The sequence below is a fragment of the Salarias fasciatus genome (assembly GCF_902148845.1).
Source record: "Salarias fasciatus chromosome 7 unlocalized genomic scaffold, fSalaFa1.1 super_scaffold_4, whole genome shotgun sequence".
NCBI classification, from domain to species: Eukaryota; Metazoa; Chordata; class Actinopteri; order Blenniiformes; family Blenniidae; genus Salarias; species Salarias fasciatus.
In genome coordinates this window covers 22,946,611-22,970,532 of record NW_021941229.1, presented here as the reverse complement: position 1 = coordinate 22,970,532, position 23,922 = coordinate 22,946,611, and the positions used below count along the sequence as shown (strand labels likewise).

General features: G+C 43.8%; 2 protein-coding genes and 4 non-coding genes across 8 annotated transcripts; 1 reads left to right on the top strand and 5 right to left on the bottom strand.

Annotated features, from left to right (window-relative positions):
* Window positions 1-39: 39 nt before the first annotated feature.
* Window positions 40-2,918, bottom strand: rpl7a (ribosomal protein L7a). Its single transcript, XM_030085503.1, has 8 exons — window positions 2,833-2,918; window positions 1,817-1,937; window positions 1,472-1,621; window positions 1,082-1,222; window positions 776-855; window positions 441-571; window positions 258-327; window positions 40-176 (listed from the first exon to the last, which is right to left on the bottom strand). The coding sequence occupies exons 1-8, from the start codon at window positions 2,833-2,835 to the stop codon at window positions 72-74; spliced, it is 801 nt and encodes a 266-aa protein (XP_029941363.1). The 5' UTR covers window positions 2,836-2,918; the 3' UTR covers window positions 40-71.
* Window positions 649-724, bottom strand: LOC115383537 (small nucleolar RNA SNORD36). The gene has a single exon (XR_003930704.1). It is a non-coding gene; the product is annotated as a small nucleolar RNA SNORD36 (small nucleolar RNA).
* LOC115383534 (small nucleolar RNA SNORD36) lies at window positions 937-1,009 on the bottom strand. The gene has a single exon (XR_003930702.1). It is a non-coding gene; the product is annotated as a small nucleolar RNA SNORD36 (small nucleolar RNA).
* Window positions 1,316-1,384, bottom strand: LOC115383542 (small nucleolar RNA SNORD24). The gene has a single exon (XR_003930709.1). It is a non-coding gene; the product is annotated as a small nucleolar RNA SNORD24 (small nucleolar RNA).
* LOC115383539 (small nucleolar RNA SNORD24) lies at window positions 1,697-1,771 on the bottom strand. The gene has a single exon (XR_003930706.1). It is a non-coding gene; the product is annotated as a small nucleolar RNA SNORD24 (small nucleolar RNA).
* Window positions 2,919-5,593: 2,675 nt separating the features above from the next.
* Window positions 5,594-20,920, top strand: usp20 (ubiquitin specific peptidase 20). 3 transcript variants are annotated; one of them, XM_030085484.1, is made up of 25 exons: window positions 5,594-5,939; window positions 6,117-6,211; window positions 7,207-7,260; window positions 7,605-7,667; window positions 7,749-7,889; window positions 7,980-8,082; window positions 8,926-8,995; window positions 9,131-9,244; window positions 9,337-9,436; window positions 10,381-10,903; window positions 10,998-11,147; window positions 12,511-12,623; window positions 13,111-13,283; window positions 14,279-14,373; window positions 14,477-14,510; window positions 14,587-14,632; window positions 14,726-14,906; window positions 14,997-15,123; window positions 15,214-15,383; window positions 16,202-16,283; window positions 16,499-16,607; window positions 16,693-16,795; window positions 16,880-16,948; window positions 17,046-17,214; window positions 17,526-20,920. In XM_030085484.1, the coding sequence occupies exons 2-24, from the start codon at window positions 6,134-6,136 to the stop codon at window positions 17,201-17,203; spliced, it is 2,856 nt and encodes a 951-aa protein (XP_029941344.1). In that variant the 5' UTR covers window positions 5,594-5,939; window positions 6,117-6,133; the 3' UTR covers window positions 17,204-17,214; window positions 17,526-20,920. The 3 variants fall into 3 exon arrangements, with proteins under 3 accessions (XP_029941344.1, XP_029941345.1, XP_029941342.1); XM_030085485.1 differs by having other exon boundaries at window positions 6,114-6,211; window positions 9,337-9,415; XM_030085482.1 differs by having other exon boundaries at window positions 6,114-6,211.
* Window positions 20,921-23,922: the final 3,002 nt, after the last annotated feature.

Sequence of the window (23,922 nt, the reverse complement as noted above, 5' to 3'; positions counted from 1 at the left end):
AAAGATCTAATCGGTTAACAAAAAGCACAGAGTCGCTCCTTTTAGGACATACATTTTTTATTCCAAACAGTTTAACCAAGCTTGGTGGCCAGTTCCTTGGCCTTTGCCTTCTCCAGCTTGGTGATGCGGGCTGTGGATTTGGGGCCCATGATGCCTCCTCCCCAGTGACGACGGATCTGGAAAACAAGTTCCACGGATGTTATTGAAGCGATCAGCTCAACGACACTGCGGAGACGGCAGTCAAGTGTAACCCTCACCTCCTCGTATCTGTCGTTGTAGTTGGTCTTGATGGCTTCCACCAGCTTGGCGAGCGCTCCCTTATCCTCACTGAGGCAGAAAACAGTCACGAGATGAAGCCACGAGTCTAATTCTGCCCCAGGACTTAATTATCTTCAAATCAGGCTGAGGACGTTAAACACATTTAAAATGTTGGGACTCACGGGTTCGTCTGTGTGAAAGCCACTGAAGTGCAGGTCTTCCTGTGCACCAGTCTGCCCAGGCGAGCCTTGCCCTTGACGATGCAGTACGGGACGCCCATCTTACGGCACAGAGCGGGCAGGAACACCACCAGCTGCAACAGGTTCACCACTCCGTTAACTCCAGCCAACAAGTATCACGTTTATGATGGACAGTTTAAGTTCCATGGTCTCTGCTCAGGGTTAAAAAGCTCGTTTGTTTTGATCTACACGACTATTCAGGTGAAGAAATTCAGACATCATTGCCAGAGACCGCCGCCTTCTATCATCAGACAAAACCACTGAGAGGAGAAACTCGCCTCAATGGGATCCACATCGTGGGCGATGATGACCAGCTGGGCCTTTTTGCTCTCCACCAGAGAGGTGACAGTGTTCACACCTGACGAGGAAATAAAAAAATACTGGAGTTAACTTTAAACCAGTGAGTACAGCACCCAGAATGTTTCTTTTCAATGTGGCCAATGCTCAGGGTTAAAAAGCTCATAAAGCATCAAGGTGTGTTTCAGGTGAAGAAATTCAAGTCATCACTGCATCCAGGCCAAGTCAAACGAATAAACCTTTAAAAAGAAACATGTTCCAGACCCAAACATCTTTAGGAAATTCACCTGCACGGAGGACGGGAGGCCTCTTGGTTGGAGTGTCTCCCTTCCCGGCTGCTTTCTGCTCGGCGCGAGCCAGCAGCCTCTGCTTCTTCTCCTGCTTGGTCTCTGGCCTGTATTTGTGAGCCAGCTTGAACAGCTGTGTGGCTGAGGAGGAGAACAGCAAGACACATATTTAACCACTGATCTTTGAACGTATCCTTTAACTCACAGCAACAGATTTTAACATTTTTAAGCAAATGCATCAGTGATCTTGGTGGAAATGTCATCACTTCTTCAGATAGCAAATATTCTTTCACATCATCTGCATGGATCGTGGTACGAGTCCAAAAAGCTTTTCGTATATTAAAACAATCCTAAAACTAAGTGTGACGCTCCAGGCGTTGATGATCTTACCGGTCTGGCGGTCCAGAGCCTGGGTGAACTGGTTGATTGCAGGAGGGACCTTCAGACGCTTGTAGAGGATTGAACGCTGCCTCTGCAGGCGGATGTAACGGGGCCATTTCACAAAGCGGGTCAAATCACGCTTTGGCTGGATATCCTGGCCTGAGTATTAACAAAATATCGACAGTTAAACAATGGCGACAAAAAAGGAGCATCTTTGCTTTGTTTACTCCACAGTGCATCAGCGATCTTGGTGGAAAAATTGTCATCAGTGGTGTATAAGATAGCAAATATTCATTTACATCATCTGCACAGTTTCTTACATTCAAACTTCAAATGACACCTGGAGAAACTCACCGATGCCAAAGTTCTTTGGCCTCTTCTCGAAGAGGGGGTTGACAACTTTCTTGGCCTCATGTTTCTTGGCCACAGAAGGGGCCGGTGCCACCTTCTTCCCCTTAGCCTTCTTTCCCTTAGGCTGTTGAAAAGAAGAACAGGTATGGATTAGGATAACATCACATACAAGCTTTAGCACTTGTCAACAGTTTTTATCTAAAGTTAAAGCTTTTAACATAACAGAAGTAGAGAAGCAGCCTTCAAGTACTCTAAAGTGTTCTGAAATGCTTCCAAACTACAATATTAACCAATTTTAAGCACCGACTTCTCCTTAATTGACTAATGCTAGTCCAAATATACATCAAGCTGTAAACCAGACTTAAGTGTGAAAATTTAAAGACCAAATCTCCATATAACATCAGACAACCAGGCTACATCCCCATGCTTCTGCACTGAAGGCATGCTACTGAGGGCTAGCTAGGACTTATTATGGTAAGAACTACACAGTTGGTAACAAATCAATTGATGTTCACATAAGCGAATAAAGTGGTTTTAATGGCTATTTTCCCCCGACAATCGTATCTTTCAACCAGAGCAAAGCTGCGCTGAGGCCCATTCACTCATTAGCCACCGCTAGCATACCCGCTAGCCGAACACACACCTCCGTGAAATAATAATGTATTACAACCACAAGTTCTTCTATAGGTCCAAATAGTGATTTATAATGCATTATGCGAGATAAAGCGAAATACACGATTTATCAAAGAAGCAAAAATACGCTAAAAATTAAGCATGTTCCCTCGGAGTTAGCTTTAGCTTCACACGTCGCACCGCTTACCGGCGACACTTCACTCACATCAGACGTATTTTCACCATAAACGACACATCATCAAGGCACAATATCGACATGACACCCTCGTATAAACTCTACAGAATAACAACTGCTACTCAGCTGCGTTACAAGACACAGGGATTAAAGGATGCAGACAGATAAAAGTGTAGGACTATTCCCTCAGAAAGATCAGCTCTGTACCCACCATGTCGGTTCAGGCAGAAAGGAAGAGCAGGGGATTGTGGGTAATCTAAGTACCGCGAGGTTTGCAGCGTGATCACGTCTCTGCTCAAGCTGCGGCTCTTTAGTTACATTTATTCAGTGATATATAAGTTATTATTGCCTGAATTTAATTCTCCTGCACCAATATGATCTTCTCGTTCTTTATTTACTCGACAAAAATGGAATTTACAAAATATATGTGGTACAGGAACATTGTTTTAGTGGCATTTCTAAGCGGAAAACACATAGAAATGGAAGACCACCTGGGCCAAATGATTTATAAAAGTTAAACTTCCACTAGTTTGAACTCCTACAACACTACATCCACATTCTAATTCAAAATAAATTGTCATCTTGGCCAACTGGTTAAAGTTGTAAGCTGTCAACTTGTGCGTTCAGCCTTGAATGAACCTGTCACATAAAAAGATACAGTATGTACAATAAATAGATTTATCAATCTGTTTATAAGTGAAAGCTTGTGTTCCAGATGGAAAATTTAATTTTCTCCAAAATATTTGTGTGCTATAAATTGCAGTATAATGCCGCTGCTTCATGCTAAATGAAACAAACACAAATACACAACAAACTTGCTCCTAGTGATAATTAATGGCAAATTAAACAGTGATTGATATTAAAAAGTACTGTATGTTCAGATGAGAACAAAGCTCAGAACTGCAGAGTCTATTCCCACACCTCCAGAGCAAAAAATAGAAATCAATCAGTGGTTAATTAACTGAGATTCAGTACAGTATAGTAAAAAGGGAACATTCTGGTACAATAGTACTTGTAACTTTGATTCAAACCATTTCTTACAACACAAACACACCAAAATGACAAACTTGAAATCTATTCTCGAATGTGCAAAGTTTTTCATCCATTAACAAAATTCTCTGAATCAGTCCCTTGCCTTCAGCTCTTGAAAACTTTCAAACAATCAAAAATCAATTCAAGTATCTGATCACATTTGTCCCTTTCCAGTCAAAACTGATGCACTTGTTTCAGATTTTTTAAAATTTTCATTCCAGTTTTCAGTCTCTACTTTCAATGTCTATGTTTGGAATTAGTTTGTTTGCATGTTGGACCAGTATATTCTGGTCCCGGAGGACTCCAGCCCTGCATGATGCTTCAACACACCTATGAGTAGATGATTATCCGACTGTCTGCAGAACTTCTCAATGATTAAATCAACGTGATGTGATTACCCTAGACAGATTTGAAACCTACAAGACTGTGGCACTGAAGGAGCAGCAAAGCCAATCTTTCAGGTGCTGAATGAATCAGCTCAAGGGAAGTAGCCTATGTGTAGCTGGTATCTGTCATGTGTGGCAGTCTGATCACTCTCCTTCTCCTGAACCAGGGAGGCGAATCGAACTGACAGTTTCACAGTGTTGAAGTTTTTCTACTTTAAACTAATGTTGTCTTTGTGTGATCTGGTGATGACGCCATAAAACCAGTTTGGTGTCGAAAAATGTGTAGCATTAACAGCATAAACAAAATATTTAGGAATTCAATATGATAACTTCCTAACACAACAAAATTTAATATTTCAAGTCCCGACTGTTTCTAAATTGCTAACTGAAAAAAAAAGGAATAACACTTACAATGCACCCAAAAAGTATTTTTCGCTTTTTCTATATTTTATGTTGCTTCCTTATTCAACAGTGGATTAAATAACTTTGTTTCCCTGGGAATTCAACACACAATACTCCAATGACTTTTTTAAATTTTTGTCTGAGGACTTGACTTTCTGTCATAAGGAACAGAGTTTTAATCAAAATTTGATTGAGACTATAACCAGAAAGTACAAAATGGCTAAATAAAACATTGATAAATTTACAATGTAGAACATATTTACAAGACTTTATCTGAAAAAATACTGCATGGAAAAAATGAAATGATAAGATTCTTAAATATATTTTTTTTCCATTTGGTTTTTTGTCTTATAATAAGAATATTGTAAAAAAAACCCAAACATATATATATATATATATATATATATATATATATATATATATATATATATATATATATATATATATATATATATATATAGGATGTGCCAATTACCCTTTTTTATAGGAGTACAAATACTTTTAGCCACTTGCCTCTATGGAGTACTAATAGGACTACTTATAAAGTGCCTCATTATGCTTCATATGCAAACGATATGTGACGGCAGAAATGTAGAACTGCCACATAAAGAAATACATTTTGAGAAAACTGCCTTGGTATTCCAAGAAACAGCTCAGAAATATATGTCTGCATTATGGCATTTCTACTGCATAGCTATTAACTCTTTAATTGGCATACACATCGGCGCATAGGTCAATTGCGCATGCGCTTTCGGATGACGAGCGCAATCTACTTTTTGAGGTGGGAAATAATTGATCAAACACCCCTGGGAAAACTTCAGTATCTTCATCGCCTTGACACATGTTTCAAATCTTTGCTAATGTTTCAGCATACCACGTTAAAGGGACATCCCATAGATCTAAAATTGACAAAATGCGAAAGATAGATAGATTGCGGAAGTATAAACCAGTGTATGATACTACTGGGCGCTGATTTATATTGATACAATACACATGATGAATTATAGATATATTTTGCACTTTTAGGCTTTCTACCATGTTTATCGACCCCTGCTCTGAGCCCTCCTCCCCCTCCACCTCCTCCTCCTCCTCCTCCGGCCGTGCGTCGTGCGTGCCCCCGGAGCGCGCTGCGGATGTCACGGCGGCTCTCCTGCTCCGGGTCGGTGGTGGTGGGAGGCAGTTCAGTTCGGGGGATGGTGGGCCGGCTGCGTCGCTCGCCTCGGCTCAGTTCGGCTCGGCTCGGCTCGGCTCGGCTCGACTCGTCTTCTCCCGTGTGTCGTTCTCGTGCCGCTGTCGCACTTTGCGGCTGTGCTCGTTGCTCGCGCGGAGGTGAGGAGCGACCGCTGCCGTCGCGAGCCGCTGCTTTCTGCCGTTCGGTAAACACGAGCCGCTGATAAGAGCCGCAGACTGGAGATGATTTCGCAGCGTTCGGCGGGTAAACACAAGGCCCGTCGCTCCACAGCGTCTCCGGAGACGGTCCGGGAGCTATTGTGAAAAGGTACTTTCAACACTTTTCATGGTATTTGACGTGTACAACGCGCTGTCAGGTCGAGTTCGGCGTGTATGCGGCTGCTGTGGGAGCGGAGCGTGTGATGATGTGATGAAGCTAACGTTAGCCACCACAGCCTCTGCTCTGCTCTGCTCTCTGAATGACTGCTCACTGACACATTAGCAGGCTGAGGAGAAACTACGATGGCAGAACAAGACGCCTGTCCTCACCTGGACTCAATAGGAGAGGTGACCAAGGAGGACCTCATCCAGAAGTCCAAGGTGGGTGTCTGTACCTGTTCAGGAGCTGAAGCCAGAGAAGACCTGTCCTTTTTGGAATCTGTGTATCTTATTACCTGTCTACACTGTTGTAATAACAACTATGTCTTATTTGGGCCTCTACTGTGTTGATTTAGAGTAGAAACAGCAAATCACTTATAAACCTATTGATTATAAATAAGTAGCATTTTTGTTTTACTTCCAGTTTTTCCTCACCCAATTGTCCAAACATGTACCTGAGTACACCTCTCACTATTTAATCCCAATATAATCATCTACCTTCTCCACAATAAATATTCAAATGCATTTTTTAAGCTATAAGATCATTTACCAGTTTTACATCTGCTTTTATTCACAAGACAAATTGCCAAAGTGTAAGTTTTATATATTCAAGTACTTGAATGGAGTAAGAATCGCAATATAACAGCAGTACAAATATATAGAGTCCTCCTTCTCTCTTTGATTCTGCAATAGTTAGGGACCGAGTCCTTTAGGGGAAGGTCTCTCTTGTTAATGTCAGCAATTACTTAAAATAATTGTGAGCACTGACATTATTGTAATTCAGTGGTATTTGAGTACTTGGAAACTTTTCCGAGTCTGTTCTTCAAGTATGTATATTCATCATACTTCAGTAAAATTCCCACAACATAACTACTTTCTATCTTTTCCAGAGACAGAAAAATGTCATTATTAGTACCGAGGGACAAATTCCAACATTTTGCATATATCACAATTATGGCTGCTAATTTAAAGAAAATAACTATTTACATGTCTGCATGCATCATCTGTACGTTTTCCCCGAACATGCATAGAATAACACAGCGATTACTGAATGATTTCAATGATTTGCAGTGTGAGCATGCTTTAAGTGAACTTTCTCCTTCCAACCAGTTATTTATTGATTTTTAAAGGGCTCGCACAGAATAAGTAAAAACGCTGCCTATGGATTTTGAGCCTCCGTTCACCCTTGACTGATTTATGATGGGTTTATCCTGCAGGGTACGTGCCAGTCGTGTGGAGCTGGGGGACCAAACCTGTGGGCCTGTCTGCAGGTAAAAAAAAACCCAAAACAAAACAAAAAACAAAAGAAAGCATGAATTGAAACCTTTTGGAAGTGGCTGTCCTGAGGGAAAACTGGCTGTTTTATCTTGAAACATCACAGAAGACTGACCACTGCTATGACTGCACATACAGTAAACCACTTGAGATTCGAACTAAATGTGATGCTTAATAATTCATGATACTTTAGTGCAGAAATGTGATTATAAGATGAGCGGCTTACAAACATGCAGGAACTTTTCTCTGTGGGTTTTGTATTTTACCATTTTGGCTTAATGATGCTCTGATTATTCAGAGAATGTTAAAACCTGTTTTTACTTGTATTTTTGCTTTGCAGAATGACTGCCCCTATGTTGGTTGTGGAGAGTCTTACTCTGATCACAGCACCCTGCATGCACAGGTAAACTCTCCAACTGATTATTCCCGCAAAGCCTTTTCCCTCCGTCTTTCTGCTCAGTGACTGTCGGCGTGTTTGCTTCAGGCTAAGAAGCACAACCTGACGGTGAACCTGACCACGTTCAGGATCTGGTGTTATGTATGTGAGCGGGAGGTGTTTCTGGAGCACAGGCCTGCCCTGGTGCCTGTGCCTGCTGCTCCACACCACTGTAAAGCTACAGAACAGGTACCGTTTTTCAAGTTATCCCTCATTTTAAATACAATTTTTTTAAAAAACGCACAAAATGCTCACGATATTGGTTGATCCGTTTTCCAGGAAGCCGCTCCGCAGCCAGTGGGTCACCCACTGAAAGCCGTGCCCATTGCTGTGGCGGAAGAAGAAGGCTCCGAATCGGAGGAGGATGAGCTGAAACCCAGAGGTACGCTGACAATACTAAAACCAACACTTTCTCATGGAGTTGGAATTTATTCAGATACAAACAGCATTGTGAGTGAAACCAGCTCATTTGTCTGTTTAAAAAGTTGTAACAAGACGTTGATAAGCAAGAAGCATAACCTACATTCTTATCATTCTAGGCCAGGGTTGTCTAACATAAGGCCTGCAGGCGAAAGTCAGATTTATCAAGTTTGGTTTAAAGTAATGGCTGTTTTTTTCCCCACAGTGTTTTAGTAAAGGTAGCTGACACAAGACAGAGTTGTGCTGAAAGATCATTGATGAAGCAGCATCAGAACCAGATTAATGCTGTGAGGGTGAATTAGTAAAAACACGCAGGAATCAAGCAGCCCGAGATGTTAAAAGCTTCTATCAGCTGCATTCCGACCAGAAGCTGTGAGGCAGATCTGATTTCACACCTGTCAACAGTTTTAAAGGGTCGAATCAAGCAAAGTTAATTGTCCGTACAAATCCATCCAGACACTATGAAGCCGTGGAATCAGGTCAGCTGGACTCGTGTTTTAAATGTTCAGTTCATTACTTGGATCAGAGGCAAAACCTCATTCAGGATGTATGACCAAGTCCAGTTAACCTGATTCTGCTGCTTTTAGAAGTTCTCGCAAATTAGATGAAGTGGTTTTGTCAATCTTAAATGTATTTCGCTTCAGGAAGAATCATAATCAATCGAATAGAACAGACTAGAATAGAAATAGTGTATTAATCCCACAGGAAAATTCTTTGCTGCGTTGCTCCACACACAATATATACAGTAGTATTTATTCTTTCTTGTACAAAGAGCTTGAGTTGTTGTTTTTATTGTTTCCCGTAGGTTTGACGGGCATGAAAAACATTGGAAACTCCTGCTACATGAACGCAGCGCTTCAAGCGCTGTCCAACTGGTGAGCGCTCTGCCTTTCCGTTACATTTGGCCAATTATGCAGACAGTGCCTCCCTCTGCTTGTGTTTATGCGTTTCCCTTTCGCAGCAGCGGCGGCGCCGGTCTAATTAGTTTTCACTCTGTCTTCCCTCAACAGTCCTCCTCTCACTCAGTTCTTCCTGGACTGCAGTGGCTTGGTTCGAACCGATAAGAAGCCCGCTCTGTGTAAAAGCTACCAGAAACTCATCTCAGAGCTTTGGCACAAAAAACGGTAATAAACAGACAACAGTGGCTAGATTAGGAAATGAAAAACAAAAAGCTTCACCCTTGATGATAAATTATGTTTAATTGAATCTTTCTCAGGCCCAGCTATGTCGTCCCTACCAGCCTCTCCCACGGCATCAAACTAGTAAACCCCATGTTTCGTGGTTACGCTCAGCAGGTAGGGACAAGTACCCAGCAGGTAACTACACCTGGAATCACTCAACAGCAGCTCCACACCGTCTTTCCCTCTTTGTTTTCAAATCTTAAACTTGTTTTGTGAGTTACTGTCAAGAAATGCATGTGTTCCCGTCAAACTCTGTCCTGGTCTGAGTTGCTTCATCAACTCTGAAAGCGCGGGTTAAAGAGTAGAAAAAGGCCTGATGGTGACAGAACGTGATGAGTTTTGAGTGTTCAATATGTTCATTTATGGATTTTATAGTGAATATGTAAAAAATGTTTTTATATCTAATGTTTATGTTTTTAGAACTTTTTTTATGTTTTGGATTTCATTCTAACATTTACTTTGCTCTGCAGCAAATCACTTTTTTTTTTACATCTTACTTAAAAAAAAAAAGGGTGAAGATAAATGCACACTTTTTGTTCAGTTAGAATTGACACTAATAACCTTTTAAGCAGTTAAACTATAATGGCTAATCCAGCCAGTCTGCAGGTTCTATTGGGAATTAACTTTACCGCAGCAAAAGAGATTATTTAACTGCAGCTGGAAGTAAGACGCTGCTCACGTTTCTACAAAGTGAAGTTTTAATCATGTAGCTTTGTAGACACATGTCACCAGGTGATTTTGCCCAAATATAAAGCTAAGTGTTGCTTTTACTTCATGAACTGACTCAGAAAATTAGCAAAAAAAATTTACCTTCAGGAAGCAAACCTAATCTGACATAAACTCCAGCAAGAGAAGCTAAACTCATATGTTATTACTTCGTCTCTACTTGTGCTTTTTTCTGAGTATGCAACATGTTTTTGCATCATTGCATCGTTTGTTTGTTTGAAGTGATACAGTTTACTTTGAATTTTACTCATCTGTCATTGTCATCAGCACGTCTGCATTCAGCTTCGCTCTCTGTGAGTATTTCCCTGTACTTTCATCTTCCACTCGACTTGCTGCGTCTCCCCGTCTCCCAGGACACTCAGGAGTTCCTGCGCTGCCTGATGGACCAGTTGCACGAGGAGCTGAAGGAACCGCTGACCGAGTGCAACATGAGCGGCGAGGGCAGCGACGGCGAGGAGAGACGGGACGGGGACCGCTCCCCGTCCGAGGACGAGTTCCTGTCCTGCGACTCGGGCTCCAGCAGCGACCGCGGGGAGGGCGGGGGGGCGGGCGACGGCGAGCTGCCGGTGCAGGACGAGTGCGACGGGGTCGGCCGGTCGCCCCCGGCCGGACCGGCGGCGGGCGCCGGCACCCCGGCGGTGATCTCGGAGAAGGAGAGGCTGAAGGAGAGGAGGGTGTCCGGCTCCCCTCTGCGCGGAGGCTCGCAGGAGATGGACGAGGACGCCGACGTGGACACGGCGGCCGAGGAGGGGGCTCCCGAGAGGGCGGAGGAAGAGGAGGAGGCCGCACCGTCTGAAAACGCCGAGGTCCAAACTCCAGAAAACAATCAGACACCGAGTCCGGGGCAGGGGCAAGTCCAGAGCAACTCCAGCTCAGGTAGGAGGCTGGCCGCCACGCAGCGCTGCGTTCACTCATTCATCTCGTATCCATAATGTGTGGTCAACCGTCCGTTTTGTGTGCCGTTTCCTAGAACCAGACAACGAGGCGTCCATGACTCAGCCTCAGTCCACTCCCTGCAGTCCTGTTCGAACCCTCCAGGAGCTGCATCCCAAACTGTCCTCCAGCCCGCCGCGCTCCAGCCCCCTGCGCTCGGCAGGACCGGCGTACTCCTTCAAAAAAGGTGCTTTGAGATTTCATCTATTTTTAATCCGGCTTTATTCACCAACAGTGGGGTGCAATCAAACACACATTCACACATGCACACACTCTATACAGAGTCTCACAAACCTGGAAGAGGCAGTTCTGTCCTCTGCGCCAACATGGGTTTAGTAATCGTTCAGATATTTGACTGTTCACGGAAGATGCATCATCAGGTTGATGGAATCTTCAGGACTTCCCGCTTTTCCAAACTTCTGTCTTGGATTCCTCCAGGTTCACTGAGTGTGTAATTCTCTGATTGCAGCCACTCGAGTCGACCACAGCCGACGTGATTCCAGCCATCTGGTTACAATCTGGTTTCAGAGCACAGTCGTGTTGTATTTCTGTGGTTGATTCCACAGTGTTTTCCACTGTATCAGGTTAGGTTGGTGCTCTTTGACGTTGCTTCGGTGAACACGGTTTTTCCACACTGATTTTATGGGCTTGATGTTGGCGATACAGCGCTAAAGTAAAAATGCTTTCATATGCTGCGCTATAAATACAACATTTATATATTAAAACAGAAATACTCCAGAATTGTGCTATTTACTGATGTAAACAAGGGAATCGATTGAAATCCCCAACTATGTCACACCGAAGCACAAAAAAAAAAAAAAAACAAAAAAAAATCAATCAAACTGCCCCAAAACAAAGAAGTCTGCCAAGTGTTTTGTTTCTGAACACTGCTAATGGAAACTGCTGATAAGGAACAACGAACCTGAGAGCAAAAACACATTAACATAATCTACTGATGTGCTGGTGCTTATCAAAAATAATATCATTTTCACAAAACTGGACAACATTATGTTGTGTTATGGTTTGTGACTCTAAATGTGAGCGAGACGGATGTTTCTTTACTTTGAATGTATTTGTTATTGTTATTGTTTTTAAAACTGAGTTGCGTTTTCTGCTCATTGCAATAGTCGGTATGCATTACAGTGTGATTAAAAAGGATTTGAACCAGATGCCTGTTCGGCTTCCTCTGCTGCTCATAACTTAGATATTTACTGTTGGAACAAATACAGCAGGACAGACTCTAACCTATCATTCAGTGTCTAATGCTCAGCCTGTTGCTGGAGTGTATAAACACTTCCTCCTGTCTGTGTTCATTTAAAATGTGACGCGTTGTGTTAACCTCTTGTGTCTGGGGACAAATTTAACCAGGATTTCAGGAAAGTGTCAGTTTTCTACGTCATTAATCCTCAGAGATTTCAAAATGTTTGACAGTAAGGTGGACTTTCTTCTGATTCTCGCCTCCTCCGTCTGTCTCTTTCCTTCTTCTAGTACAAAATGTCAGTGTGTGTCTGTCTGCTGTCCCTAACCCTCCTGCGCCGTGTGTCCTCCAGCTCAGCTGCTGCTCAGCGCCAGGAAGAAGAAGCAGTCGCACTATCGCAGCGTGATCTCGGACATCTTCGACGGCTCCATCCTCAGCCTGGTCCAGTGTCTAACCTGCGACAGGGTGAGATGTGCTTCACGGGTTCAGACAGCAGGGGAAGCTACACACACTGCTCATGATGTGACGAGCATTCTCTAAGTCCAGGCTCAGAAACTGGATGTGAAACAGCACTTATCAAAACCGGAAATGCATGTAAAGTTCTAAATGATTGTGATTGATGAAAGAGACAGTTTAGGAACATGTTTTAGAAAATTTGGAGTTAGAAGCATAACTTCTTTGTGCTTTTTGTGCAGGATAAGTCATGTTATTAGCAATATTAGCCTGTATTGATTGGTTAGTTTGGGATTAAATACCACAGTCACGATCCTGCTGGCATTCAGCAAGTCGATCACTGAGGTCAATTAGGAGGAGAGCCTCAGTTTAATATGACCGCAGTGATCAGAATGCAGGATTTGAAGGTGAACTGCCAAGAATGATCTCTACTGGTCACACATCTACCGAATTAATCATTTCTTGGGCTAATGAAACCTTGTAACTGTGGTTTAATCAGGTCTCTACGACTGTGGAAACCTTCCAAGACTTGTCCCTCCCAATCCCCGGAAAAGAGGACTTAGCAAAGCTTCACTCGTCCATCCATCAGAACCTGCCGGTGAAGACCGGCGTGTGTCCCGACAGCTATGGCTCGCAGGGCTGGATCTCCTACATCATGGACTCCATACGCCGGTCAGGAAAACAAGGCTCTAGAATGGACGTGCATGTTGATTGGCTGATGCGAGGGATGTAGCTGTTCGCTGTATTTCTTGCTCGTATGCAGGTCGTCAAAGTTCGTGCTGAATCTTGCACTCACCTTTAAAAAAAAAAAATCCCTTTTTTTCTTAAGAAAATAAGCGAGAAAAATCTGACTTATCTTTTTAGTAGCCTGGCATGCCAGACTGACTTTATGTGCTACACACAAGACACGTTTCCCCATGTATCCCTGAGCATGGAGAGACAGTCTGGCGTGCCAGGCTATCTTTTTAGATCTGTTTAAACTGTCAGTGTTGCAATGCAGATGATTTAGGTGGAAACTGATAGTAATCTCTCCGCTCCTCCCCAGTATAACTAGAGCCTGTAGGTCAAAGAAAACTATGAAGAAACCAGAAAAGACGCTGCGTTTGCCTTCCTGCAGCGATTCTTCTTCCTCTCCTCACTGCCTTCATTTTGGTTGTTTCTCCGTTCGAGCAGAACCGATCTGCGTTAGCTATCTCATATCAATCAGGCCAAACCTGGAGACCGGAGCACGCCTGGAGTCAGTCCAGGACTGATGGCTCGGAGTAGATTAAGAACACTGAGCAGGACTGATTAAGTGCCTCTGGGCAGGTTGTGAGTGTTCGGCCTCCAGATGACACAGCAGGAGTCGAGTTGCATTTCGTTTAAAGAAGCAGGTTCTTTTCAAACACATGGTTTCTGCTGAATAATCTTTTTTCTATTTCTATGATCATCTATTTTCCTGTCATAAAACGCGACCGTGGGATTTTCATCAGCTGTCCCCAAACCAGATCACTCCTTTAGGGATTGAGTAAATAAGTGAGATGAAGTTACATGTTTGAGCTTTATTGTCTGACGTGTCTTAGTGTGCACTGTCACACACACACACACGTAGTTTTTTGTCATGCGTCACGTCAGGCTTCAGACTCGGCGGCTGCTGCGGCCGTTTGTAATGTTTACTCTCCCAACAGGTTCGTGGTGTCGTGTATTCCCAGCTGGTTTTGGGGGCCCATGGTCACACTGGAGGACTGCCTCGCAGCCTTTTTTGCTGCCGATGAACTCAAAGGTGTCGACTCCGATGTGTTTATCTGCTGGAAGTGTTTCATTGTGGATTGAGACAAGCATGTCTTCATTTGCATTTGTGTAATTTATTTATTTGTTTGCTCCAGGGGACAACATGTACAGCTGTGAACGGTGTAAAAAGTGAGCGACTCTCAGCTTCAATCAAACATTTATCACATCGTCCTAAAAATGAATTAATCGATATGTTTTTCTCCAGGTTGAGAAATGGTGTCAAATACTGCAAAGTGCTAAAGCTTCCAGAGGTACTTGTTCTGTTTTTTTTGCCACAGAAATGAAGTGGGTTGCTGTTGTGGGTGCATGAAATATGCTTTGTTTTTTTTCTATTTGTCCTGCAGATTCTCTGCATTCACCTGAAGCGTTTCCGGCACGAGGTCATGTATTCGTTCAAGATCAGCAGCCACGTGTCCTTCCCGCTGGAGGGCCTCGACATGAGACCCTTCCTGGCCAAAGAGAGTCCATCCCAGGTCACCACTTACGACCTGCTGTCAGTCATTTGCCACCACGGCACGGCAGGAAGTACGGCTATCTTCACCTCCGACTCCCATGTCTTCTCTGCTCAGTGTTGCCTGCACAGGTTAACCGTTTTGCTCCTTTTTCTCGATGCAGGTGGACACTACATAGCGTACTGTCAGAATGTGATCAACGGCCAGTGGTATGAGTTCGACGACCAGTACGTGACTGAAGTCCACGAGACGGTGGTGCAGAACGCGGAGGCCTACGTCTTGTTTTATAGGTGAGGCGACTCCGTCTGTCCTCACTCACTCCTTCAGAACGTGAAGCGCCGCCACTGAGCGCGTTTTTTCCCCCGGACTGTGCGGCGCAGGAAGAGCAGCGAGGAGTCGGTGAGGGAGCGGCAGAAGGTGGTGGCTCTGGCCAACATGAAGGAGCCCAGCCTGCTGCAGTTCTACATCTCCAGGGAGTGGCTGAACAAGTTCAACACCTTCGCCGAGCCGGGTCCCATCAGCAATCACACTTTCCTCTGTCAGCACGGAGGTGTGTGCCTCTGGTTATTAGATTGCATTCATGCTTTTTGTCCGACACAGGATGATCGCGCTTCCTTGCTACTGTTTTCCTCTCTCTCTGGATTGCCTCTAAGAAGTCCTGCAGGTCCTCTCTCTTTGATTTGTGTTAAAACATGACAGTGGAGCTGAACAAAACCAGACACAACCACTCTCTCGACATGCAAAGTCTGGATACTTTAAAAAGAAAACCTGAATGAATGAACGAATGGATGAATAAATCCTGATTTAACCCATCCAGCTCTCGAGGAAACATCAGTGTCGCAGGTCTTCATGGGTTAAAAGAAAACTCGACTGAGTTTTACGTCAACATCAGTGATTTACTGCTCGGTCTGTGGAAACAGATGTTTATCTCATGGAACTAAAAGCTTTTGTCTAATGTTCTGAGTCACACATTACTGGGACACTATATTATATTATTTACTCAACAAAAGTTTGTTTTTCTTTTCATTATTCAGAACATCTTCCAGTTTTCAGCCTCTTGTCAAAGTGCAGTTTTAAATCTCTCAAATATCCTGTCAGATGATTTGCATGCAAGCAAAAAAAAAAAAAAACAATTCATAACAAAGAGTTTTATTTGGATTATAGTGGCTGGCTGCTTTACAGGACGGTATTGTTTATGTGAGTTACAGACCTTCACTGCTCAAGTGGACCCCGGTGGTCAGACTGTGGGCTTTGTGTGGGAAGAGAACAAAAAAACAATCCCGCTTTGTCGTTAGAGATCTTAATGCTCAGCAGCGCCGGCTGGAGAGGATTTCTTCATTAACCTCGGCGTGTTTTATGTCCGCACAGGGATCCCTCCGAATAAGTACCACTACATAGACGACCTGGTGGTGATTGTTCCGCAGAACGTGTGGGAGTACCTTTACAACAGGTAATCCTGAAATACAGACGCCTGGGGCGGTTTGTTATGAACGTCCTGGGACATTCAACAAACTCTTTGACCTGTCGGGACGCAGCGTCAAAGTCTTTTCGCACACTGAAACTCTGCCTGATCAACAGCCAAAGCCTTCAACTTTGATTAGAAACAATTAAAATGAGCATTTATGAGTGTAGTTGATAGAAATCTTCCTGTTTTTCTGTCCTCAGTTTTGGCGGCGGCCCGGCCGTCAACCACCTGTACATGTGCGCCATCTGTCAGGTGGAGATCGAAGCTCTGGCCAAGCGCAGAAAAATGGAAATAGACACCTTTATTAAGGTAAATGACTGACATTTACACTGTGGACGTGTCTAAATGACGATGATCGTTGATTTTTTGTTTTTCTTTTGTTCCCCGTCTGCAGCTAAACAAAGAGTTCCAGGCTGAGGAGGCTCCGACGGTGATCCTGTGCATCAGCATGCAGTGGTTCAGAGAGTGGGAGAGCTTCGTCAAGGGCAAAGACAACGGTGAGACCGGGCAGCAACCGCGGCGCAATTCAGAGTCCGTGTCTCCCCGTCTTCTCACGGTTCGTTTTTTATCGGTTTCCTCAGAGCCGCCCGGCCCCATCGACAACAGCAAAATAGGCGTGATGAAAGGAGGACACGTCCAGCTGAAGCAAGGTGAGCCTCAGCGCCGGGCGGGAGGCTTGTTGAAGGGGGCGTTTAGGACTGAAGAGATGGTCAATAAACCTTGTTTTATGTGTGTTTGTTGCCTCAGGCGCAGACTACGGTCAGATCTCGGAGGAAACATGGCAGTACTTGTTGGGGATTTATGGCGGAGGCCCTGAAATCGCAGTGAGGCAGACGGTGGCCCCCGCCGACCCCGACAGCCTTCACGGAGAGCGGAAGATTGAGGCAGAGACGAGAGCACTCTGAGACTACAAGAGGTTGGAATATTTCACTTTCTGAGAGACACGACATGCATCCAACACAACAGCAACTGAGAAACGTGACTCCGGTCAGCAGTTTGAAACGTGGTGAGGCAACTTCTGGGAAAACGGGTTCACTTTTCCAAACTCTTTTCCCGAATCAGCTCATAAATTCCGTCATTCCAGCCGAGAGTGAGAAATCTGCACAGAAAGCCAAGAACAACAGAGGAGTCCAACAGCTGTGAAGTGAAGCTGGAGGGTGGGAGTGGAGGGGCGCGCTCCCATCACGTGTTCTCAGATTGTCTCTCCTCTCCTGCTGCCCCCCCCAGGTCCTCCGACCGCCTCGTCCACTGTCCACGCTCCGGCCCTCGCGGCAGGCTGAGGAATTTGCACCTTGGTGAAGAAGCCCCAACGTGAGCACTTTGTAAATGTAGCAGCGCTTTAATTTCCAGCCGTGTTCCAAGAGGAGCGACTTAATAATGTCTAGTTTATTTACGGGATCACTCTGACGCTCAGTGTTATTAGAAAAACAAAAGCGCGCCCGGATGCCGTCTGCAGCTGTTGAACGCCGCTCGCGGGCGCAGAGCTCTTCTGTTTACCCGCTGCCATAGCAACAAGGTCCCACACAGCGCGAGAGATCCCAGACACATCCAAGCCCTCTGCGCCGCCGACCTTAAGCACGGCGCGCAGCGAGCCCTCAGGAATGGACGACGCGACGCGTGTTTTCACGGGCCGTCGTGGAGATCCGGGCGGGTTTGTTTTCACGTGCATGAGCGCGATCCCCGGGGATCCTCTGCACGGTCGGACTGCATGCAGCTGCAGAGAGACGTTCCCGAGACAGGACGACACACCCAGTCCTCAAAAAAACAAAACATGATAACAGCCTTGGATTGAATTATCGACTCTCATTCGCTTTATCGAATAGGCGTAAGGACACATTTATTTATGGATACGAAGAAAACTGACGCTTTCATAAGCTACGGTGGAGCAAGGACGGGTCGTTTAATATTTAGGTGTTCAGAGAAGAATGATGTTCTAACTGTTACGGTGATTCGAAAGTGTTCAGGATCATCACATTTTTCACAGAGATGTGTGAGAATCCACATTCAGGAGAGCTGCAGTACCGGATGAACCAACAGAGGGCAGTATTAAGCGAGACCACTTTCCCCAGCGTCTATAAATCTGTTGTGCTTCATCATATTATGTGATGCCGTCAGATGAAAAGCTGAACATTTCTGATGCAGTGTGAATGATAAATATATGTGTATATTTTATCTATTTTTCTTTTGTGTGCATGTTTTGTTTTTCAACCAAAAAATCCAAACGCCGCTCTCCGGAGCGTCCGCTTGTGAAAATCCGTGCACATCTGTAGATTTCCCTCATGTGTAGATAAGCCGATTTTTTTTGTAAAGTTTTGTGTACAGTCCAGCTGTATTTAATATGTGGGAGACTCCGCGGCTTGTTTACTGCTGAAAAATCAACCTCCTCAGCCGGAAGAGGAAGAGACCGATCCACCCTTCTCCTTATCGCGGCTCCGCCAACACATCAGATCGGACCGGTAAACATTCAGCCTGCAGCTCGCCGCTGCTCGCACAGCTTCCATGTCTGGAATTCTTGGGAGTTTCTTCAAACTTAGTGTTTGTTTTTTTTTTTTGAAAATATGGAATTTGCTGAACGGTGCAAAACGTGACGCCAATCTTAGAAAAATAAACCAGCTGCTCCTGCGTGGCTACGTAGATAAATCCGTAGATAAATCACACATTTGCCTTTTTTTTTTTTTTTAAAGACGTGTAAGAGAAATTTTGTTTGAATGTTTACGAGAATGCAAGAAGAATTTTGAAAGGAAATCTGAAGTTATTTATCAAGCCTTGAGAGAGCAGTTAAAGATTGAATAATCCTGCAAGTGTAAGTACAAATAAAGCAAACTTTGCTGAAAAAAAACTTAGACTGTAAAATAGAAGTGATAAAATAAATTATATATTAATTTAAATTTAGGTGAACGATTTGTTGCAGATATTTATTTCACGAGATATTTAAGTTTTCAAAAGTTTTTTTTTCCCATTCTGAGGTATTTTATTTAACCCCTATTGAATTTAAGCAACTTTTAGATTAAGTTATTTTTAACATTTCCATCTTTCAGTTGCCAGTTGCTGCAGAATCCATTAAAAGTGATAAATTTCAGGATCAACCTTCACTCTGTCTTAAGCTGTGTTTTTATTTTGAGGTTTTTCGGCCCGATTATTAGATGCTGCAGTTTGGAAGTTGTAGTTTTTCCCAAACCAGTGAGAGAAACACATACTGCTCATCAGAGGGGCTTTAAAATCAGTAAATAAACAGAACGTTACATCCAGAACAAAAATTTATTTTAACTCTTCCTACAATTTCTCCTGAGGACAATCTAAAATGTTTCAAGTCTAACACAGAAACTTCAGCTGAATCAGTGTGTTAGTCTGCCGTGTGTTGGTGAGCAGTGCCTTCAGCCGAGAACACACCCACAGGCTTCCGTATTTATGGAGGGACATTTTAAATCTCAGTACATTTTATTGACCGTGCTGTAAAGTTGTCAGAATTCATTTACTTTTAGACTCAGGATTAGACTTTAAAACCCCCTCGCTGGATTTATCTGTCAGAGAAGACGAAATCAAATTAGAGACGTGGGTCTTCATGAAGTTAAAATGCAGAAAACTGCATGTATTTTCAAAGAATTCTACCAGTTAAAGGCCCTTTGGTTATTTTTGAATATTCAGAGATTCCACCTTCCAGCATGTTAAAGTTTATTAATCAAATGTAGAAAATTTCCTTGTTTTTTTTTTTTATCTTCTTGTGAACCAAAGCTAATCACTAACTGTAGCTTCATATTTATACTGCAGAAAGTCCTGCACTTCCCTCAATTACTAACTAACCTGTCTTTATTATGCATACTAAGTTCCTTCCATGCATTGTGGGATCTTTCACTCTAGAATCCTGCTTCTTGAGAGAAACCTCACCGGATCAGTGTTCTGTCGATGATCCCAGATGTTCAGATATCGGTTAATGTCTTCAGCCTTCCTGCCACATGGCGTAAACCCTGACTAATCATATTTAATGAACTGATCATCGGTTCCAAGATGAAAGCTGGCTTGTTTTGTTGTCTGATTCGTCCGTCTCGCCCACGTTTCCAGGATTTTAATGGCTGATGATCTTTTCAGTGACGATACGACACGCGTGTCATGTTTAGAAACCTCTTCAGGGGCTTAAGTGCAATAAAAAAAAACAAGAGAAATCTCAGTGCAATCGAAGCTCTGCTCTGGAAGTGACACCACACAGCTCCTGAACGTGTGTGTATGTGTGTGTGTGCGTGTGTGTGTGTGTGTGTGGGAGCAGGGCGGCTTATTACAGAGCAGTGTTAAGAGATGTGAAGGGGTAATTATCTCCAACCACCCCTCTGTTTGCTTGTGTTACAACACGTAGCTATGCGTGTGAGATTTCCATTTCACCGGGAGCTTTGCTGCGGTCGGACCGTTAATCAGAGATCTCATCAAACACACGCACACACACACACAGACACACACCTGATGTGATTGACTCATGTTTTCCCGGTGTTTGACAGTATGTGCTTCACAGCGATGACACTCGGACAGCACGGGACTTTAAAGCGGCCGACCTCCGACCTCAGTCTTAACGTCTGTATATCTGATGTAATTACCCATGACTGGTTTAAGGAATAAAATTGCCTGATCTTGTATATTTCAACTTGTGTGTTTTTTCTTTTCTTTTTGCTATAAATACAAACACAAATCACAACAAACAGGGAAGGTTATCCCCGAGTTCAAAAAGAATATTCAGTGTTCAGTTTTTCCCTCTTTACTGTTGATATAATAATTCATGATCTTAATATGAACTGTGATTTTCTTGCTCTGATGAAGGTTTAAATATACGAAAACTTGCTTTATTCCGTTCAGTGTTATGAAATGTTTCCAGTCAGAATCCTTCTGGCTTCCTGAACTTTGATGCTGGTGAAGTTAAAGGGAAGTAAAACTCCTGTTTTGACACGACAAGGTTCATTTTTGTTCCACTGCTTTTAAGAACTCCTGGGATATCCACATGCAGATCTATATTTAGCATGTCAAAATTGGTAATAAATGTTGGAGGCAAAGAAACACTGGAATGATAACAGTGAAACGTGAAGAACGCAACCAATCCGGTGACCGAACGTGAGCTTTTCGACAGATGTGACCTGGAAGCGCGTGAAGATGGAGGACACACCTTCAGCTGTGTTTCGGTAGGAAGTGTGTGTCGTACAGGAGAGCTGCTGCTGAAGTGAGGATCAGTGATGTCATCTGGAGTCCCACATGCCTGCTGAGCCCCATCCAGACACCGGCGGAGCGAGAGGCAAGCGCAGGGAGCGAGCTGCCGAGAGGACGCCATGCACACGCTCGGCATCCACGCAGACCGCCAGTCCAGGTAAGAGAGACGCAGGGACAAACGCCGCTTCGTTACTGGGAAAGCTTGTGTGTGTAAGTGTGTGTGTGTGTGTGATGCTGTGATTGTGGAGCGACGCTGCAGCATCCCAGCATCACAACACTCTGCGTGTCTCTGAGCGTTATCTGCTCAGACACATTCCAAAGTGTGGCCGATCAGTGACATGCAGGTTCCGTCCGCTCCGAGACGCTGATCAGACGCCACAGAGGGATGAATAATTCAGCGTCCTGCGGGAACGGCTGTCCGGGGAGCGACTGTGTCTTAAATCAGGGGGGTAATGACAGTCATGACAGCCGCTGTGCGAGAGCGAGAGAGGCTCGGTCCTGCTGTGTCCACGCCTGGGACAGGATGGGTGTGGCGTGGAGCAGCAGACCACTTGTCCTCTCCGTCCTTCTCATTTTAAAGTCTTTTTTTTTTGTTTTTTTTAACGCTCTGTGCAGCAGACAGATGTGGGTGATGAAGGTCAGGCTGCAGATATGGAGGAAATCTGCATGAATCAACTGTAAAAACTTCAATTGTTAGGACAAATAAACTACTGTGAGGAAATAATTCTGACTGTTCTGGAATTTGTAGAGTTTAGATCAGTGGTTCATAATCTGGATGTGGGAACAAACTGGAGACACTGGAGATCCCAGGACGGTCTGAGGGCGTCAAAGAAGACCATAATAACCTAAAGCTAAGACTTCCTACAATGAGGGACATTGTCAGATGCCATTTTTGAATGCTTGTACAGCAGTGACAGTGACCTTACTGGAGGGAAAATGCCAAGTTTTGAGTGATCGTAAAGAGTTGAGAGTATTGAGCAGTTTTTCAGGACTCATTTGGAGGTTGTCAAAATGAGTTTTTTTTCCCCACATGTTCTCAGACCAGGAAGAGTTCCAACGGCTGCAAATCAGAAGCTTCTGGCTTCTCTGTTTTGTTGATAGTGGGTGTGTCTACAAGTGTTTGCTTTGGAAAATTAGATCTGAGAAACGATCCGCTGCCTTATAAAGATTCATCTGGAGTGAAAAACACACACACACACATGGAAAAAACATGCAAACTTCACATAGAAAAGGCCTGGCTGGGGTTTAAACCCAACACCGTGACACAGAAAGAGGGCAGGCTGATATCCAGAGCAGAGTGTGTGCTGTTATTAGTTGAAATAACTCATGTGGAAGTGGTTTGTCTCGGTGGAGTCGCTCGCCGAGCTCCAGCCTGCTGCAGGTCTGGCAGCAGAAATCTGCACTGAACGAAGAGGAAAAACTGCTGATAACAGAGGAAAATGGCAGATAGAGAGACATAGATTTTCATGGATGGTTCACTGTAGCAGTCCATCAGCTAAATGAACGTGTTTGTGAAGCGACCTCTTCTTGTTCCACGCAGCTGCCAGAAACAACCTGGATTCTGGATGCTCCTGCATCCATTTTTAATGTTCCACATTATCAACCCCTCAGCGGTTCCCCTCCTCTAAAGTGTACCTTCAACTCTCCACACAATATTTGGCAAAAGCACAACCGACGTGGGGCTCTTACTGTATCTGCCAGCCCGTAGACACACACACACACACACTGTAACTTTGTCCAGCACCAGCAGGCTTGTTTGACTGGTGTGTGATGTATGGTCCAGCACACTCTCTCCCAGTCTGGCATCAATCTTTAATTTCCCCAAAGCACATTTTTCAGGAGCAGCTAAAGAATTAAAAAAAAAAGCCAAACTTTGAACATTCTAAGTTCTGAAAAGGGTTTGGAAAGATGTGAAAGAGGCAAAAAAGAAACGGGGAAGCGAGGGTTTGTCCATGTAATAAATCCACGTTTATTTAACACCAGAACTTAAGACAAGATTCTTCACGCTTGCAAAGTAACAAACTCTTTTATCCGCTGTGAGATTCCAGCTGCTGCGTTTTTCTATGATACACTGATGCAGGAGGTTTTGTTTTTTTGTTTTTTTTAATGTGGGAGGATGAGCCTCCGAACAGAGGTTAAACTGTACAACACCCACCACCGCCTCCCAAATCTCTCACTACACACTGGCTCAAACCAACTAATGATTTTTGGTTAATCACCAGATGAAATAACTGCTTGTGTAAGTTACTAAGTCTCATGTAACAAGTGCTTTTTTTTTTTAAGTGTTATATTTTTGGTTATTCTCTACAACGTGATTAATTCAGTTAGAAAAATACATATGTCAAAGAAAAAAAAAAGGGAATATTTATCCGCTTATTTTTTAAATAAGGATATCATGCAGGGTTTCTGTTGCATAAGATGTGAACTGCAGACAGGAAAG

What these genes read in the sequence shown, in the direction of transcription:
- rpl7a (XM_030085503.1), bottom strand. An exon ending in GCCTCCCGTCCTCCGTGCAG is followed by an intron (nt 856 to 1,081) that starts GTGAATTTCCTA and finishes TTTCCTCGTCAG; the next exon opens with GTGTGAACACTGTCACCTCT. An exon ending in ACAACGACAGATACGAGGAG is followed by an intron (nt 177 to 257) that starts GTGAGGGTTACA and finishes CTTGTTTTCCAG; the next exon opens with ATCCGTCGTCACTGGGGAGG.
- usp20 (XM_030085484.1), top strand. Translation starts at nt 6,134, where the DNA reads ATGGCAGAACAAGACGCCTGTCCTCACCTGGACTCAATAGGAGAGGTG. An exon ending in GGATGAGCTGAAACCCAGAG is followed by an intron (nt 8,083 to 8,925) that starts GTACGCTGACAA and finishes TGTTTCCCGTAG; the next exon opens with GTTTGACGGGCATGAAAAAC. An exon ending in AAGTGCTAAAGCTTCCAGAG is followed by an intron (nt 14,633 to 14,725) that starts GTACTTGTTCTG and finishes TTTGTCCTGCAG; the next exon opens with ATTCTCTGCATTCACCTGAA.